Genomic DNA, 20062 nt, shown 5'->3' on the forward strand with positions numbered 1-20062 from the left:
AACCCAACTTTATTTCAATAATTTAATAGAAAATTAAAATAATAAATAATACGAAACAGACTGAGAAGATAGCTGAGCTGGTGCAGGCCCTGGCCAGCCTAGTACAAAGTTAAGGGGTGGGGTGGGGGTGGGGGGACGATGACACTGGTGGGGAAAGGAGGAGGGAGGCAAACCATCCCACGCAGTGGTGGGAGGGTGGCTCAGCACGTGGAGGGGTGCTGTTGGGGAACTGGGCTGACACTTTGGCATGTACAATGGGCTGGGAAAAGAGCAAGGGAATCATTCTCAACCGGCCAGCAACGTAAAGAGCAGGATCCGAATGGGGCCGAGGGGCCGAGTGCAGGGCTTCTGCAGGGCTTGGACTGAGAGGGCGGCCGGAATGTACCGTGTTAGCAGTGAGGTGGGGACGGGTGGCAAGGCCTGAAGCGGACTGTACCATGCAGGGACAGGCAGGAGGAAGACCCGCGGCTTGGCCAGCAGAGCCGGGGCTCTGGAGAAGAGGGGGAGGGACTGAGCCCCAGGGGCAGGAGGAAGGCAGGGAGGGGTCAGAGGTCAGTCTTTGAAGACAATCTGTTGGCCGTGAGGACGCTCGTCGTGCGTGATGTGGCGCCGGACGTGGATCCTGCGGACACGGTGCTCTCGATTCTCCTCATCCTCCCCTCGGCCCACCCCGCCACCTCCAGCTGCGCCCCCCGTGGCCTCCAGGAGCGCTGGGTCTGGGCCCCGGGGAGTCTCATAGATCAGGATGTTCAGGGTCTCCTCAAAGATCCGGGCCTCTGGGAACTCCACCTGCAAAAAGCCAGCAAGCCCCAGCTCCTACCCTCCAGCCCCATCACACAGGGCCAGCCCCCTTGCCTGCGCAGGCACCTCTTCTAGCCCATGCAGTCACTGGCTCTTTGGCCTGGACTGTCCTCTCTGCAGCTTCCTGACTGGGCAGGAAGTCAGGCAGAGTTATCTGCCGCCACGTTTCTGGGTAAATTCTTTCGTGTGACAAACATTGACTGAATGAATGCACTAGGCCTTGGGAATACAGTGGTGAGCACAACAGAGAATCCCCACCCTCAGGAAGTTTATAGTCTAGGGAGAGGACAAAGGTGCACACTGAAGATGTACAGTGAATCAGACGATGATAAATGTTACGGAAAAGGACACAGCAGGGAAAGTGGGTGGGACAACCAGCCACAAATGTGGCAACTTGAGAGTTAAGGGAAAGCTTTGCTAAGAAGGTGACATGTGGCCAAAAACCATGGAGGGAAGGGAGGGAGCCGGGGGAGAGCTAGAGATGGAGGAGTCGGGAAAAGGCAAAAGTGCAGGAGTGCTGGGGTGGGAGTGTGCTTGGTGTATTATTTGAAGATCGGCCAGGAGGTTGGTGGGGCTGATGGAAGGATTCAAGGGGAGAGTATAAAGGGACGTTGAGGGTGGCGGACTTGGCCCAGTGGTTAGGGTGTCCGCCTACCACATGGGAGGTCTGCAGTTCAAACCCCGGGCCTCCTTGACCCGTGTGCAGCTGGCCCACGTGCAGTGCTGATGCGTGCAAGGAGTGCCTTGCCAAGCAGGGATGTCCCCCGCGTAGGGGAGCCCTGCGCACTAGGAGCACCCCATAAGGAGAGCTGCCCAGCGTGAAAGAAAGTGCAGCCTTCCCAGGAGTGGTGCCGCACACATGGAGAGCTGACACAAGATGACACAACAAAAAGAAACACAGATTCCCATGCTGCTGACAACAACAGAAGTGGACAAAGAAGACGACGCAGCAAATAGACACAGAGAACAGACAACTGGGGCGGGGTGGGAAGGGGAGAGAAATAAATAAATAAATCTTTAAGAAAAAAAAAGGGGGATGTTGAAGAGGTGATTGGGGGGTTGCCTGTCATGTGGCCTTGGGAAGATACAACTAACATACCTCTGAACCAGCTTTATTCTAATGACTGGTTTAATTTCTGGTCTCCCCAATTACAGGAGAAGCTTCTTGGAAGCTCGGTTCTCCGTTCATTCATTCATGCATGCATGCATGCATCCATCCATTCATGCATTCAATACACGTTTCCTAGCTTCTGTGATGGGCTGGTCCAGTGCTAGGAGACAGGAAAGAAAAAGACACAGCCCTGCCCACAAGAAGCCAACACCCTGCTGCAGAAGCAACCCCTGCAAGGCTACTATAAACACTGTATTTGGCCAGGAAGGGAGTAACCAACTGTGGGGTGGCTGGGTTCAAAGTTCATGAGCAGAGGTGTCCCCAAGAATGCAACACTTGGCTTGGGTCTTAAAGATTAAAGTTCATGGGGCAGACAGGAACCAGGAAAAATAATTCCAAAAAGAAAGGCGCCTTTAGGTACAAAGGCAGGGAGGTGTGAAACAGCAGTGGGCGCTTTGAGACTTGTAAGAATTCTCATCAATCAGAATGAAGCAAGTCTTCATATCAAGGCCAGAAGGAACCTGGCTGGTGAGATCGGCAAGGCCTGGACTTCATCCACCACTTCCTTCACCTGGGTTTCAGCAGTGCTCAGCACAGGGTAGGTGCTTGTGAAGCACTTGCTGATGAGTGCCTCATTCAGGACTTACAGCTTGTTCTAAGAGCCCATCTGGCCCCAAGGTTTTAAGAACCTATTGTGGGTCATGGACCACCCTGAAATGCTAACTGAACTGTGGAAGTTCTGCATAGAAAAATGCATACACACTCCCAAACCTGCACACCGTTTCAGGGGATCGCAGATATCTGGAAACCCACCCAGTGGCCCTAGACTAAGAACCCGATTCTACTCTGAAACCCCAGTTTCACAAATGGAGAAATGGAGACCCACAGAAGTTCGGTGACTTGCCTCAGGTTACGTGGCCAAGACCCCAGGGCCCCAGCTCCTGACTGCCAGGGACGGACTCCTTTGAAGCCCTGCCTGCTCTGCTGGTCTTGCCCACCGCCACGCCCCTCCCAGACCAGGCAGGCCCTGGATCCCTTCTGACCTTGGTCTGCTTCTTCTCCGTGGCATAGACAATGGAGGTGCAGCACACCTCGGCGATTTTGCGACCCTGCCCGTAGAAAGACCAGCAGCAGATCTCGTCCCCCAGAACATCCTTGAGGAAGAGCAGCCGCCCGTGGAAGCGCAGGGCCAGTTTGTCAAACAGCTCGATGTTCTTTAGTAGGTTGTCATCTGAAGTGCTGGGGACCAGGGGGCCAGGAGGCCTCAGCACCACTGGCTTTCCTTCCTCTGCTCCCCCAGGATAGGGACCCAGACTCCCTGCATTCTAGCCCTGCCCGAGGGGTTGGGGCCTAGCAGGGAGCATCCCCCTGGGGCCAGGCTGAGCAAGTCCCAGTGCAGGAGTGGCTACTGGTGCAGGCCCTGGAGCCAGGCTTCCAAACCTCGTGTCCTGGCTCCACCACTATAGTTATTGCAAGTTCATTTACCTGGCCATGCCTCAACCTCTTGATCTGTAAAATGGAGACATGACTGTACCTGCCTCAAACCACTGTCAGGACTATGTCAGTTAACATCACTTAATAACCAAGATCCAGTTTACTGAAGCTCCATAGTGAAAATGACCTGCTCAAAGTACCCAGGGGGTAGAGGGCAGAGCTGGGATTTGCAGGCATTCTTTAAGTCCCTCTGTGTGGACATAGCCCTCCCCTGGGCCAGGAACAGGGCTGTGCTTGATCCCAGGATTCTAACCATGGTACCCCCCGCCACCCCGGGTGGTCACCTGGTATAGGAGTACTTGTTGTTACTGCGGTTGTGCAGAAGCTTCACCACGGGCTGTGGGGGGAAGAGGACGGAGAAGGCTGGGGCTCAGGCTGCAGGGAGAGACCTCCCTGCCTCCACCCTACAGGGCTCAGGGGCCTCACCTTGGAGGTGCTGGCCAGGAGCTGCTGCTCCTCCCGGGGAGAAGTCACCGTGGGGATGAGGCACAGCGGGGACAGGTTCTCCCTTTTTTGCTGGGGAAGAAGCGGAAGGTGGTTAGCACAACCGAAGGCTACTCCCTCACTTGAGAGCCTTCCACAGCTGCCTGCTGCCCACAGGGAAGAGTCCAGTCCAAGCTCCTGACCTGCGCTGCAGGGTCCTGCTTCTCTGACCTTGTCTCCTACACCACCCACGTTGGTCAGCCGGGCCCTGGCCCCACTGGCTGCCTGCTCCTTCACAACCCAGGCTGCAGCCCTCCAGGCCCTTCACTGTTGCCCTGTCTAGCACATTCCTCACCCAGCGGTTGTTTTTTGGTATATCTGCTTAGGGTCTGTCTCTTCTCACCTACAGAGTTAAGTGCCTAATACACACTCAATAAATATCTGTAAATGAATGAACCTGATTGGGGAAAGGTTGTAGGCAGAATCAGGACCAGACACATGGGCTTCATTCTATTCTCCTAGAATCTTTATGCCAAAATCCTCCCCTAACCTAAAAACTAGAGAGGCAATTCTAATACAAATCCCCAAAGACTTTTTGGAAAAACTCATAAGACTTCTTCTAAAACCAATACAGATTTTTTTTAGAAATTTGTAGGATTCATTCTCAAATGAATAGGGAAGAATAAAAGCCTATAATTGTTTAGGTCAATTTTTAAAAAGAAGAAGAGACACTGACCCTAACAGATATTAAGATATTTTACAAAGACAGTAATAATTGTGTGATTCTGGTATAGAAACCAACCAAAAAATGGGACTGAATAAAAGACCTCCGAAACAGATCAAGGTGTATTTGAGAACTGGATTTTTTATACCAAGGACACCACAAACCAGTGGGGAAAGTACAGGCTGTGTACTAATTATTGATTGCTGCTTCACAGCTGAAATAAACAATAAATACTTATCACCTCCCAGTTTCTGTGGGTTAGGAATTCAGGAGTTGCTTAGCTAGGTGGTTCTGGCATGGAGTTTATAGTCAAGGTTGCAGTCAAGATCTGAAGGCTTCACTGGGGCTGGAGAATCCATTTCTGAAAAGCTAACTTAAGTGATTGGTAAGTTCGTGCCAGCTGTGGACAGGAAGCATCTGATCCCTGCCATTTGGACCTCCCTATTGGGTTGCTTGAGTGTCCTCAGGACATGGCAGCTGGCTTCTCCAAAGCAAGTGGTCCCAGTGAGAACAAGATGGAGACCTCAATGTCTTTGATGACCTAGCTTCAGAAGACCCACAGCATCATTTCTTCAATATTCTACTAGCTATGGACGTCAGCCTCATTCATTGTTGAAAGCTACACTACACAAGAGAATAACTACCAGGAGGTAACAATAGTTGGGGGTTGTCTTAGAGGCTGGCCCCACCATTCACCCACTCGCTCCCATTGACTCACATCCCTCCCATAAGCAAAACACACTTACCACCCTCCAAAAGGTCCCCAAAGGTCTCATCCCATTACAGCATCAGATTGGTATACAGAATCTTGTCATTAAATCAGGTCCAGGTGGAGAGGAGGCTCCTTGGTTATAGTTTAACTGCATTTTTCTAAGGTACCTTTTCTTTTTTTGAGGTACCAGGGATGGGGATTGAACCCAGGACCTTGTATGTGGGAAGCCTGTACTCAATCACTGAGCTACACTGGTTCCCTTACATTTCCTTTAGACCTGAAGACTTACGAACTCAAGATAAGTCACCTGCCTCCACACACCCAATCTACAATGGTGGGACAGGCATAAGCTGACCACTTTGTACACTCTTGTTTAGACTGGGGAAAAACAGAAGGCACACAGGAGTTACTTGGCCATAGCAATTCTGAAATCCAGTTGGGCAAATGTTGGAAGTTCCTTGATTCCTATTCTTGTTCAGGAATGATTCTCCATAGCTCTGGGCTCAGCCTTGAGTCATCCTTCCTTTTCCATGAAAGGTAGTCCACGTTTGCAGCTTCATAGTTTTCTCAGCCTGCTTCCTGCCTGCAGAAGTTGGGGGGTCCAAAAGTCTTTTTCCCTATTGCTCTGTCTCTGTCCCTTTCAGTTCAAGCTGGCAACGTTTCGGCCACCTTAATTTTCTTAAAAACTAAATGGGTACTTTATGAATCTTACTGGAGTTCACTTCATTAGTTAAAAACCACACCCACAAATCTCTGGAGATAAGTCCTTCTCTACCTTGAGCTTGTGCTGAGACAGCTGAGGGGCAATATCCTTAAGGTTCTGAGAAGCCCTATTATTTGGTGGAATGGCTCTCTGAGGCCTCTTCATGGCTATTTCTGAGGTCTTAACAAAGGATTTTACAATCACATGCTCAGTTTCTTTATTAGACTATGTTTTCCTGAGAATGTACCATATTTAATCTGACCTGGGAAGCCATTTCTTAATTTTAGCATCTTTTGTTATCTGGAAGGGCTGGGAATTTTAAAACCCAGGAAGTTCTGGCTCCTTTTTGTTCAACTGTGTCATTTAGCTTCTCGTCTCTCCTCCCATTTTACTATAAGCAACAAGAAACGAGGAGTCACCTTCAACATACTGCTTATAAATCTCCTCAGCTAGATCATCCAGTTCATTAGGAACATTTTCTAATTTCTACGCTACTGCAGGTGACACTGTTGCTAAACTTTCTGCCACTACATAACAAAGACCCTCTTTCCTTCAGTTTCCCACAACGTTTTCTTCATTGTTCCTTAGTCCTCCCCAAGATGGCTCCCTTGTGTGTCTGCTCGTCTTCTTTAGGAGGCACTGGGAATGGAACCAGGAACCTTCCATGTGGGAGGTGGGTGCCCAACCACTTGAGCCACACTCACTCCCTGCTTGTTGCATCAGCTTGTCTTCTTCATGAGGCACAGGGAACCGAACCTGGGACCTTTCATATGCGAGGTGGGAACCCAACTGCTAGGGCCATACCTGCTCCTTCTCATTGTTCTTTACACCCTCACCTGCACTGCATCCTCCTCAAAGGCATCAGATTTATACTGGCAGACTCTTCACTAACTCTCCTCAAAGTCCTTCTAGTTTCTGCCCACTTCTCATCTCTAAAATGACTCCCAAAGTTTAGGATTTAGTCATGGCAGAACTCCATTTCAGATACCAAAACATGTATTAATTATCTATTGCTGAGTAACAAATTACTCCAAACTTAGCAGCTTAGAACACAAATAAGCATTTATTATCTCACACAATTTCTGTGTGCCAAGAATTTGGGATTGGCCCTGCTGGATGGTCCTGGCTCAGGTCTATCATGAAGTTGCAGTCAAGGTGTTGGTCAGGGCTGCAGTCATCTGAGGACTGGACTGGACCTGGAGACCTGCTTCTGAGCTGGTTCACTTGCTTGCTTGCCAGCTAGCAAGTCTGTGCTGGCTCTTGGCATGAAGCCTGAGGTCCTCGCCAAGTAGACCCTAGGGCTGCTTGAGTGTCCTCAAAACACGGCAGCAGGCTTCCCCCAGAGAGAGCGAGCCATGAGAAAGCAAGGTGGAAGCTTATCTTGTATGATAAGCTTTGGAAGTCATACACCATGGTTTTGGCAGTATCTTGTTGGTTGCATAGGCCCGGTCTCTTCCATGTGGGAGGGGGTGTCTGCAAGGGTCTCAATATCAGGAGGCAAGAATTGCTGGTGGCCATCTTGGACACCGACTACCAGACTGTTTAGTAGATGGCACTGGGAAAATGCACTCACACAGAGGACAAAATAAGGGTTAAATCCCTTTATAACTTGTACTTATGAAAGCAAATTCCATTTCGATTAAAAGACCTGTATCTGAAAAAACACTATACAACACTCCAAAAGAATACACCATTAGGCAAAACATATTGAGGAGTCTGACTACATTAATATCAAGAGTTTCTCCTGCTGGTAATGGAAATCATGACTAACAAATACTCCCACATAATACTGAAGGAATGATAGGGTTATAACATAGTTATTCTATAACTTCAGTGGAATTATTGACAATAATAAAAATATTAAAAATTATTGATTAAGGATTATCAATTGGTGTGTGGTTGATAGGTGACATCCATATAGTGTCCAAATCATACCACACAGATTACTTTATAGTATAGGAACTGTAACTACAATAGAGGGATCCAAATCTCCATCACCTGAACCCAGCAACCAATTATGAGTATCACTAATAATGGGTCGTATTAGCAATATTATGGGTATCTGGATGTGGCACAATATGAAATATGTAACACTATCTAAAATGTAGTCTAGCAAAAAATGTTTAATATCGATCTTTAAATCTAACTTCTAGTTTAGAGGAAATTCAGGGAAGGATAAGGTAGAATAAAAAAACGAATGATACCATGAGGACATTAACAGTCAAATACAAAAGGTGGACAACAGGAGGTTTCTCTAACAAGTATCATTAGAAAAAAGGGCTGGTTTAGGTTGGGAAAGACTTAAGGTACATAACAACCAGACACAAAATGAGGGTCCAGATTGGGTCTGGTTTAGATAAATGAGCTATAAAAGACATTCCCAGAACAACTAGAGAAATTTGATTATGGCCTGGATGTTAGATAACATTTTATTTAGGTGGAAAGACAGCAATCAACAACAACAGATTACAAAACAGCACATACACCGTGACTGTATTTTGTAAAAATACACACACACACAGGAAAGGATCTAAAAGGATATATGGTGCTTTATTATCCGTGTTTTCTATATTTTTGCAATGCATATGTACTGCTTTAAGATAAAAAAGATAAATTATTTGTAATTTTTTTAAAAATCAAAGATTTCTATTCAGCAACAGGTGTCACAGGTGTCAAGTGGCATTCTAAGAGAAAATATGTGCAACGTCTAAAAATAACTAGAAATTATCTAGAAGAGCCTTTCTCAGCAGGGGCTCCTCATATGAATTTCAAAAGCAGGCAAATAATTTGAGAGACTATTTTTTCACTTCTCTCAAGGATGGTAGGTAAATAGTCCCTGTGGTAGATTAAATCACGCATCCCAACCAAAGACATGTCCTTAATCTGTGTTCCTGAGGGTATGAACCCATTTGCCAATAGGACTGTTTTTTTTTTTTTTGAGGTACCAGGGGCTGGGGATTGAACCCCATGTGGGATTCTCACATGTGGGAAGCCAGTGTTCAACCACTGAGCCACACTGGCTTCCCTTTGTTTGTTTGTTTTCCAGAGGTACCGGGACCTCCCATGTGGGAGGCAGGCACTCAACTGCTTGAGCCACATTCATGCCAGGATCCTTTTTGAAAATGTATTATAAATTAAGGTATGGACTCATTTGCAAATAGGATCTTCTAAAGTCCTATTTAGGTGGGCTCGACTGAATGATGGTGGACCTTAATCTGTATTACTGGAGGCCTCATAAAGAAAAGCCTGGAGAGAGGTGAAAAAACTAAAGCCATCAGGAGAAGAGCAGGGACATCGCCATGGGATAGAGGCAGAGATGCAAGCCAAGGAATCCTAAGGATTACAGAAAGCCAGCACCAGAATGCTGCACACTTCAGGAGAAAGCATGGCCTTGCTGACACCTTGACTTTGGACTCCTAGCCTTACAATAAATGCTTGTTGTTTAAGTCAACCCATTGTGTGGTATTTGTCATAGGAGCCTGCCAGAGGAACACAGTACCATTCCAGATGCATAGGAGAAAAGTTAATTTAGTATGTACAGTGGATGCCTTTAGGCAATAGGGCTTAATTCTTTCTAAGAACACTAGTTGAGAAAGACTGACTAAAATACACAAGGATCTCCTCCAAAGTGACAAGAAAAAGGCATGAAACTCAGTAGAAAATTTGGTAAGGAATATGAATAGGCAATTCATAGAAGGGGAAACCAAAAAAGCTAGTGAGTAAATGAAAAGATGCTCAACCTCATTAGTAATCAGAGGCATGCAAATAATAAACGAGATCACTCTGAACCCATCAGATTGGCAAACGCAAAAGTTGGATGATGCTGTGTTGTCAATGATATGCAGACCTTCTGCACTGCTGATAGCGAGTATAAACTGCTACAGCCAATCTGGAGAGTAATATAATGCTCTACTTAATGAAATTCAGTATGTATGTGCCCTGTAATCCCGAAATTCCACTCCCAGCAACAAACATGAGAAATCCTGGCACAGGACCCCAAGGAGACATGAACAAAGATGCTCGCCGTGGCCCTGTTTGTGGGGGTGGGAACTGAAAGGCATCTAGGTTTCTAACCTCAGGGGAATGTGTAAGTGAAATGTGGTGAATGTGCAACATAGACTCCTGTACAGTAGTTAAAAGCAAAGAACTAGATGTACAGCAGCATGAATAGATCTTGCAAATGTGTTGAGTAAGAACAAAATAAAACACCACAACAACCAAGAAATAGAACACGATCCATGGCTCAGTGTCATTTATGGTAATTGAAAACACATACATATACACAACGATGCTTCAGCCTTTCGAGAATACAAAAATAACCCAAGCATACCAGAATTATTAGAATGGGTGTCTATGGAGAGAGGAGGAGTAGGAAAGGAAACCGGGCATGAAGGGAAAATAAAATAAAATATAAAGAGAAAAGATTTGCATAGTCCAATCCTCTGTACCCAAATCTTAAAACCAAAACAAAACCTCCACACCAATAAGCAAATTCTAGATATATGGAGTGGGGATGGGAAGAGTCTCAGAAGACCTGGAAAGGAGGTAGCTGGTGCCCAGAGGAAAAAGCACTGCACTTGGGAGCCAGATAACCTGGCAATGAACCTAAGCTCTGCTACTTACTGGCTCTTTGAACTGGGATGTGTCACCCAACCTGCTTCATGTTTCTTTTTATGTCAAGCAGAAGTACGAGATGTACAGTCAAGCAGATAGTAGAATCGCTCTTGACACACGGTGGGTGTACAATGACATTAGCTAAACTTAGAACTGCAGAGCAGGAATGCATTACCAAGATCGTCTAGTTCAGTGTTTTTCCAGCTGCAACTGGTAACCCCATTAGTGGGTCATGAAAGTCGATTTAATGGCTCCCCACCAGTATTAAGACAAAATCAAGAATATATCAGAGTGCATTTCACTAAAAGTAAGCTTTTTTTTAAATAAAACTCTTTTCAGTAATGCATGCATGAGAATGTCTTTTTCTCTGTGGGATGCAGTAAAAAAGTTTGAAAAGCATGGATGCTGTTCAAAAGGATTGCATACTTTTGGATTTTAAGAACCAATAAGTTGGGAGTGGTGGAGTGCCTGCTTCACATGTATGAGGTCCCGGGTTCAATCCAATACCTTCTAAAAAAAGGAGTACGCATCCCCCAAGTAAACAGAGCGCTGTTCATAGTTGCCCCTTTTTAATGCATAAAGTAAGGGCATTAAAAAACAAACTTATAATCTCCTATTACCACTGTTATCATAGAAGAAAAAACATTTTTAACATTGTAAAAACAGAACAGAATAAAGCCTCTATGTAGAACTCATTACATTGTACTTCTTTTTCTCATTTCCTTATCTTTTGGAACATGAGGACAGAATGCCAGAGATGGGAAGTGACTCATCCAAGGTCACTCAGTCAGCTGTGCCAGAGCTGACACTGAACTCCAATGTCCTGGCTGTGCTTTCCAAACTCTTTTGCTTGGAACCCTAAAGGATCCACAGAAGGGTCTCAAGAGCTGCTGCTGGGTAAAAGCAGAGCCTAACAGGTGGGCTCTGGAATGAAACCCTGTTTTATTGGGGATAGCTGTGCTTAGATGAGATGTTAGAGGAAACAATTTCACTACTTTAAAGAAAAGTGAAAGAAAGAAACTGAGCTGCCTCCCAGGATGGGACAAGTCATGGAAGTTATTATATTCCACATTAATTTTTTCCCCCTTAGTGGCAGTTGAGAGCTATCTAGGATCTCTGAGCAAAGCAAAGACTATATAGGGTTGTGCAAAAGGATAATTACATGGATGGCAGTGTAATAGCTGGACCACCTGAGTAGGAACAGCAAGTATCAGAGAGCAGTCGTTTAACCACTGCAATAGTCCTGGCGGGAGGTGATGAGGAGGACCCTGTCTAACAACAGGGATGGAGAGGAGAGTACCCCCAAATTCCCTGGCACCTCTCCAGGCGGTACAAAACATCTCCTTTTTTTCTGCTTTAAGATCTGCCTGCTGGGGCAGGGGCACAGACATGGGGGCTCAGTAGGCCAGGGAGGGGCCCTCACCTGCAAGGCCAGCTGGCAGTCCTCAATCAGGCCTTGTACCAGGTAGTAGCGCGCTTCGCCCAGTAGCTCCCCCAGTTCTCTGGTACTCTCGGGCAGTGGCACCGACCCGTCCCGCAGGTAGTTGAGGATTGTGCCAAAGTGGCGGCCGCTCCGGTCAATCAGCACCCAACCTGGTGGGGGAAGGGGAAGGTGGTAGGAAGGATGGCTTTGTTGGGGGCCTTGAAGCTACTGAGATCTTGTTTTGCTTTTGTTAATGAAAAAAAGATTCAAAGCCTACAAGAAAGTTCAATCAACCATCAACCAATCTTTTTAGTCCTCACGCCACCCCAAACACTCCCCCTACACACACCAAAAGTGTAAACTCTGTAGGAGTCTTGTCAGATTCCTTCACTACTGTATCTGCAGCACTACCACCCAGCACTTCACAAATACTTGTTGACCAAGAGGCTTCTTCATGTTCAGGTATTTGAAGGTTGAATGTCACCTCCCAAATTTTTTATTTTCCTGCTCTCATAATCCTTGTCCACCCCCTCTAACCCCAAAAACATTTTAATGTCCCACTTGGATAAATGGGGCCCACACCTGAACGTACCACTCCAGGAAGGTAACCTGTTCCCGCCAAAGAGAACTGCCCACCTTCCACTCTGGTGTCCCTGGGAAACCCAAGGCAGCCGTCGCCTTCAACAATCTGCATTTACAGGTGGATTTTTAGAGTGTTCCTAGACCTAGACCTGTGTTAGGGGCAACACAGACAAGATCCCCCAACCCTCCAGGCTGGCTGCTGGGGATGAACAAAAGCAAGGGGCGGTGGAAGAAACTGATGAAGGCTGTCTGGAAAGGGTGGTGCTGGCAGCAGGGCTGATTCCTAAGTAGTTGGAGCTGAGGAGTGAAGGGTGGGAGAATGGGGGTGGGGGTGTGGAATCAGGGTGACATGTTCAATCACTTTCCACGGCCTCTGGAGTGTTAGGGTCTCCATAAAATGTTGCTTATCGCTAGGGGCAAAGGACTGGGGGCGGAGGGAGATTATGAATGAGAAAGAGGAGATCGGGTGGGATAAGGAGGCTGGAGTGAGAAGACCGAAGGGGCGTGGGGAGGCTGGGTGATGAAGGGGTAGAGGGTAAAGGCCAGGGGTCTGGGGGATGGAGGGCGGCGCGCGTACCTCCGGCGTCTGTGAGCACCTCCACGCGGCCGCTAAACATGGCCTTGAGCATGGTGTCCTGTCCCGTGAGGGTCCGCAGCGTGGTGTAGTGCAGCGAGCCGCCCACGTTCAGCTTCACGTACTTGCTGTTCGGGGTCAGCGGCTTGAGACCGTAGGCGGCCGACCCAGGCTCAAGACCCGAGGGCTTAGGGATTTCTAGGGTCTGGGCCGCGGCCGCCGCCGGGCCCGAGGCCTCGGCCGACATGTCAGGTGACGGCGGCCGGCGGCGATGCCGGGCTCTCTCCGCGCACTCCGGCCCGCTCCCAAAGACCCTTGGGCCCGGCCCTCGGGCCAGGCCGCTCGGTCGGCAGGCCCACTCGCCGCCGCTACCCAGCGACACTGGCCCACAGCCCCATCGAGCCCGCTGGGCCCGGAAGCGGGGCCGAGCAATTGCGCAGGCGCGTCAAGGGCCCGCCCCTGCCCGACCGCTGAGTACAGAGCATGCGCAATGGTCTTGGAGGCCGCTAAGTCGAGGAGGCGCCGGGGCTGCTACGTGCACGAGACGTGCGCTTTGGCGTCCCTGAACCGTGGTTGGGTCTCTGCCCTCAGAGCGGTTCCCGGGCGTGAAGAGAAAACAGGCCCAGAGAGGGGAGGTATGGGCAGGGTTTCAAATGGTGACGCTGAGCTCAAGCCGAGAAGGAGCGGGTCACGTGGAGGTGGGAGGAAGGAGCGTTCCGGGTGGAGGGCAAGCACAGAGAGGTCCTCAGGCACGAGCTTGACGGGTGTGTTTGAGGAGCAGCTGAGCAGGGGTCTTAGACCCCCAGGTAATGTGGTGCGGCTTGGTGGCTGTAAAATATCATCCGCCCCCAAATGAAAGAGAAGATGGAACACAGTGGCGACCAGAGAGCGCGGTAGGGAGTGTGTCTGTCGGATTTGGTCAGCATGCACCAGAGGATGATACGTCAGAAAAACTCAACAGTCTACATGAATGTCTGTCAGGGGGATTTGCGGGATGGGAAACTAAAGGCAGAGCTAGAGTTCTAGTTTCAACCCTGCCGCCACCAGTTCACCGGTGATCCTAGGCAAGTCACTTCTCTCTGGCTTGATTGGTCCCCTTTGTTAGCAGAACGCGCTGGGTTCTGGGCTTTTAGGTTCTTGGCTATGTCACGTAAAAGAATTTAAGGACACGCCATAGGGTAGGCAAGGGAGGAGAGAGATTATTAAGAAGCAAAACTAGGGGAAGGGACTTGGCCCAGTGGTTAGGGCGTCCGCCTACCACATGGTAGGTCCGCGATTCAAACCCCGGGCCTCCGTGACCCGTGTGGAGCTGGCCCATGCGCAGTGATGCGTACAAGGAGTGCCGTGCCACGCAGGGGTGTCCCCCACGTGGGGGAGCCCCTCATGCAAGGAGTGCGCCCCATAAGGAGAGCTGCCCAGTGCGAAATAAATAAATAAATAAGAAGCAAAACTAGAAATGAGGTAAGTACACAACCCAAGACAGGTCGCAGGTGTGCTACAGAGTAAGACCTGTAGGCAGGAGCCCAAGTTAGACCTTTTAAAAGCCTTTCCTGATGTTGGGGAGGGGCCCCATCTGTTTGCTGTTCTGATTGATTGCCCCACCTGTTAGCTCTTGGGCCAATGTGCCAGCCTGTTTGGAGGTATCCGGGGCTTCTCCTTGACCCCAGAAAGAGTTCCAAATTGGACCTCCTGGCCAGGGCTGAGACGCAGTCTTTCCAGTTTTGAATTTAGTAGCAGGGGTTTTCTGGTAGGGTCTCATGGCCATTTTCTCTGCCAGGTACCAGCTGTGACTTGTCTTCCCTTTTCCCTATACTAACCTACCTCATTTCTCTCCTTATGGAAGGTGTGCCGATTTCAATGCCTACAGGGCCAGAGGGGAATGTAAATGAGTGTGTGGGCCAGTTACCAGTATTGAGGAATAGTGGGACCTTTGGTGACCTGAGGCTCTTGTTCTACCAAAAGGAGTTGCCAATTGTATAGTTAGTGAAAAAGAGAAAAGCAGCTCCTGACAGCTGGGAGCTGGTCTGTACTCTCCCTGCAGAGCCTTGGGGCTGCTAGGAGCTGGCCTGGCACCGCAGCTAAGCTGTGATGTTGTCAGGTTGGACATCCACAATTTTGCTGGACACCAACATCAGATAAGTCTACTCTCTGACCCATGGATCTAGAAAAAGACCATTTCATAAACGTGCCTGAACACAAAAGTAGGAACATTGTTCAAGCCACAAAAATGACCAAACACAACCCTCTTCTCTTTTTTTCAAAGATTTATTTATTTTCTTTTATTCCCCACCCCCCGCCCCCAGTTGTCTATTCTCTGTGTCTATTTGCTGCGTCTTCTTTGTCTACTTCTGTTGTTGTCAGCAGGACAGGAATCTGTGTTTCTTTTTGTTGCATCATGTGTCAGCTCCCCGTGTGTGTGGCACCATTCTTGGGCAGGCTACACTTACTTTCACGCTGGGTGGCTCTCCTTATGGGGTGCACTCCTTGTGCGTGGGGCTCCCCTATGCAGGGGACACCCCTGCGTGGTAGGGCACTCCTTGCGCGCATCGGTACTGCACAGGGGCCAGCTCCACACGGGTCAAGGAGGCCCAGGATTTGAACTGCGGACCTCCCATGTGGTAGACGGATGCCCTAACCACTGGGCCAACTCTGCTTCCCCTTCTTCTCTTGAGTAACTCCTTTTTTAAAGCAATTATAGCTTTAGTCTAGATTCATTCCTCCCACCTTCTAGATAAGAGTTATTAAGATAACAAGGTAAGAATTATCCCAGCTTCCTGACATCACCCAACCCGAAGCAAAGTCCTACTTTCTTGAATCCTCAAACTCACCTAACACAAGTCCAAATCCTGTAGTAAGTCCTTTCCAACACACCCTTGCAGAGCTGTCCTGTGGTTCCACATGGGTCCCTGGGGTAGGTAGTCTCCCTTGTTCAACTACAGGTGTGTTCCTGGCAGTCTTTGGCTGGAGGGTATTGTCAGAAATGGAGGAGCCACAGAGATTCAGCTGAAGCCCTCACTGTCTTGGACTGGGACTCTCAATGCAAATAACAGTCCACATCTGAGAGCCCCCCGTGTTCTCTACCTTTTGGAGGTACCAGCCTGCCTACAGATAGAAGATAAGTTCTTGGTGAATTGAGCTCTGGTACTTTGTTGAGGCCTATCAGCACTGGATTTATTTTGTCTGTTTGCCATGGAACTTTCTGGTTATCCAATTAGATTTTTATTTTTCCTTTGGTGAACCTGTTTTCTGGTGTGGGTACCTGCTCCTGTGGTCTCTGTGTATGTTGAGTGTTGTTTGTAAGAAAAAGTCTACAGGGAACAGATGGTCAAAGACAGGCATGGTGGCCCATGTGCAGCCCGCTATTGCTCTGTCTCCAGGTGGCTGAACTGCACTTGTCCCTCTAAGAAGTTAGGGGATGTCGGCCACTGAGGGGCTGCATAACTAATTATCATGCCAGAGTCTCGTTCGTGATCACAATGAAACAGACAGATTGCTCCATCAACTAAGGGCCAATAAGTCCTCCAACCAGCCCCAGAAGCTACAGAATTCCAAAGGTATATGTATTATCTCATAATTTGTAACAAATGTTCCACAACAATGTAGTGTGTTGTTGGAGGGGTATTGCATGGGAATTCCATGCATGTGCATGATTGCTTTGTTAAGTTCACAACTTCTCTAATCAAAATATATTTTTTTAAAAATTTTAACTCATTTATTCCATAATAAGAAATTTTCATTTTGATGGCTATGGTATATTAATAAAGAATTTTAATACATGGAAAAAAAATTCCAGAGATACGTTCAGGCCACTGACCTTTGGATAAACTTTGCCTCAGCTCACTATTTCAAAAACCTTATAAGGACTTTTTCCTCAGTTTTGTCTGTGTCCCTGAAAACTGCTCAGGAGGTTTCATCTGGTCCCTGATCAGTGACGATTGGCCTTCCCTGAGTTACAAGGTTGCATTAGCAGCGTCCTTATGCAGTCTAAAACTGGGCCAAATTCCTGCTTCCTTAATGTTTTTTCACGATTACACGAACTTGTGCCTTTCTCTTTCTAACGGTCACAATTTATTTCACCAAGGACGACTTGGAATTGCAGTGGCCGCTTTGAACTTTTGACATGCACAACATTGTTCATTTGCGAGAAACTTTAGAGCAAAAAAGGGGAGAAATCCTATGAGAAGATTGTTGGTCTTTTTTTTGTGTGTGTAAAAAAAGAGATTATTTAGCTTAACACATAGCTGATATTCTTCATTTCCATACTTTGGGGATTAAATCAGTGCTTTTTTTAAAAATTGAGATAAAATTCATAGAACATAAAATTCACCATTAACCATTTTAAAGTGTGCAATTCTGTGGCTTTTAGTACATGCAAAATATGCACCCATCCCCTCTACATTTCCGAGACATTTTCATCACCCCAGAAGAAAACCCAGGCATTGCCTTTGCCGCTTCTATGTGCCCACCGGTTCTTGTCCCTGCCTCAGCCACTGAGCTCCACCCCCAGCCCCACCCGTAGATAAGTTTGAATCCAGGGCCGGCCTGGATTAGGGCAGCGTTTTCACAGTCATGGGTGCCTGGGCTGCCACGGTCTTCAGCGCCCTGCGGCACGGCCACGAGCACCGCCGGCTGCGTGGTCACGAGTGCCTCCTGGGTAGCTGACCATGAGGCCTGTCACCCCAGTGGACATGGCTGGCATCCACGGCCTGGTGCTGGCCATCCGCATCGCCAGCTCCCTGACAGAAACTATCACCCTCTTCAGGTGTTCCCTTTAGCTGGGCGCGGGCCTTATCATTCTACCTCTTTAATATGTTTTCTGAATATTTGAGTAACAGGTTGTACACATCCTTGAAAACATAATACTTTCATACACATTTCCTATGAGCAAAGATTTTACTTTTGTAATCACCTTAAGTCCAGTTTTCAAGTTCGAGAACTATAACATTGCTATAAAGTTTACATTCTATATTCCAATTTTTTCCTATGTCCCGATCATGTCCTTTTGGGCACTTTCTCCATTTGTAGATCCCATCCAGTATTATTGACTACATTTAATTGTCATTATCTCCTTAGCTTATCATTCTTTTTTTAATTGTGGATATTGTACAGACATAAATCTTTCCATCCCTAGAACTTACTCTTCATCCCAGAGACCCTACACTTATTTTGCATTAACTCCTCATTGCCTTTTTCCCCTACACTCAGTAGCCTGGATTCTACTTTCTGTCTCTTTGAGACAGAAATGTCTCCTATTTCTGCATTTTCTCTGATACTTTCTCTTTGATTATTATGGTGCTTACATTTAACATCCTAAATCTTAACAATCTCCTTTACTTTGATAACTTCAATAGCATATACCCCTCTGTCCCCCCACCTTTATGTAGTTCTTATCACAAATTACATAATTATACATTATGAATCCAAAAACATTGATTTATCATTACATTTAATACTGGCATTTCTGTTTACCTATGTCATTATCTTGACTGGAGATCTTAATTTTCTCCTGTGGTTTCAGTTGTTTATATCCTTTCCTTTCAACCTGCAGAACGCCCTTTAACATTTCTTATAGGGCTGGTCTAGAGGTTACAAAGTCCCTCAGCTTTTGTTTATCTGGGAATGTCTCAATCCCTCTCTCATTCCCCACTCCCCAAAGATGGCTCCCTCTTCGGTTTGCTCATTGTTTTTGCTCATTGTTTTTGCTCATTGTTTTTGCTCATTGTTTGTGCTCATTGTCTGCTCATGGTCTGTTTTTTCTTTAGGAGGTACCGGGAACCAAACCCAGGACCTCTTGTGGGAAGTGGGTGCTCAACCGCTTGAGCCACATCCACTCCCTGCCCATTTGTTTTTGCTCATTGTCTGCTCATTGTCTTGCTTGTTATTATTATTTTTTTAAAGAATTCTTTTCCTTTTTTTTTTTTAAGATTTATTTACTTATTTCTCACTACTCCCCTTGTTGTTCGCATTTGCTGTGTCTGTTTGTCTTCCCTGTTTCCTTTCAGGAGGTACCAGGAGCTGAACCTGAGACCTCTGATGTAGGAAGGAGGTACCTAATTGCTTGAGCCACCTCTGCTCCCTGCTTTTTTGTGTCTCTCATTGTTTTTCCTCCCTGCTTCTCTTGTTGCAACATCTTGGCACATCAGCTTACTGCAGCTGCCTATCGCATTAGCTTGCTGTCTTTAGGAGGCACCAGAGCCTCTGCTCCCCTCTTTGTTGTGTCTCTCATTATGTTCCCTCTTCTTGTGTCTCTTGTTGTGTGAGCCTGTTGTGCCCGCCCATCATGCCAGTCTGCTGTCCTCTCTAGGACGCTCTGGGATCCAAACCAGCCACCTCCTACATGGTAAGTCAGTCACCTGAGCCACATCCACTTCCCTACTTCTTGTTTTTGCTTATTGTCTGCTCATTGTTTTTGCTTGTTGTCTGCTTACTGTTTGTTTGTCTTCTTTAAGAGGCACTGGGAACCGAACCTGGAACCTCTCATATGGGAAGTGGGTGCTCAATTGTTTTAGCTTTCCTTTCCTCCTCACTCATTTCTGAAAGTCAGTTTTGTTGAATAGAGAATCCTTGGTTGGCAATTATTTGCTTTCAGTGCTTTAAATATGCCATCCCTTTGTCTTCTTGAGACCCTGGTTTCCAATGAGAAATCAGCACTTAATCTTATTGAGGCTACATTGTATATGACACATTGCTTTTCTCTGTGGCTTTCAGAATTCTCTCTTTCATTTTTTAAAAGATTTATTTTTTATTTATTTCTCTCCCCTCCCCTACAGTTGTCTGCTCTCTGTTTCCATTCGCTGTGTGTTCTTCTGTGACCGCTTCTATCCTTATCAGCGGCACCGGGAATCTGTGTTTCTTTTTGTTTGTGTCATCTTGTTCTGTCAGCTCTCCGTGTGTGCAGTGC

General features: G+C 47.2%; 1 protein-coding gene across 2 annotated transcripts; it reads right to left on the minus strand.

Annotated features, from left to right (window-relative positions):
• Positions 1-8: 8 nt before the first annotated feature.
• Positions 9-13626, minus strand: KCTD13 (potassium channel tetramerization domain containing 13). 2 transcript variants are annotated; one of them, XR_002794397.3, is made up of 7 exons: positions 13165-13597; positions 12006-12175; positions 3833-3922; positions 3691-3743; positions 2956-3151; positions 1901-2072; positions 9-789 (listed from the first exon to the last, which is right to left on the minus strand). XR_002794397.3 is itself a non-coding variant. In XM_004479338.4 (6 exons), exons 1-6 carry the CDS (start codon positions 13406-13408, stop codon positions 553-555), a joined length of 990 nt encoding a protein of 329 aa, XP_004479395.1. In that variant the 5' UTR covers positions 13409-13626; the 3' UTR covers positions 9-552. The 2 variants fall into 2 exon arrangements, 1 of the variants encoding a protein (XP_004479395.1); XM_004479338.4 differs by lacking the exon at positions 1901-2072 and having other exon boundaries at positions 13165-13626.
• Between the last annotated feature and the right edge of the window lie 6436 nt (positions 13627-20062).

This window comes from Dasypus novemcinctus, chromosome 23 (genome assembly GCF_030445035.2).
Source record: "Dasypus novemcinctus isolate mDasNov1 chromosome 23, mDasNov1.1.hap2, whole genome shotgun sequence".
NCBI lineage: Eukaryota > Metazoa > Chordata > Mammalia > Cingulata > Dasypodidae > Dasypus > Dasypus novemcinctus.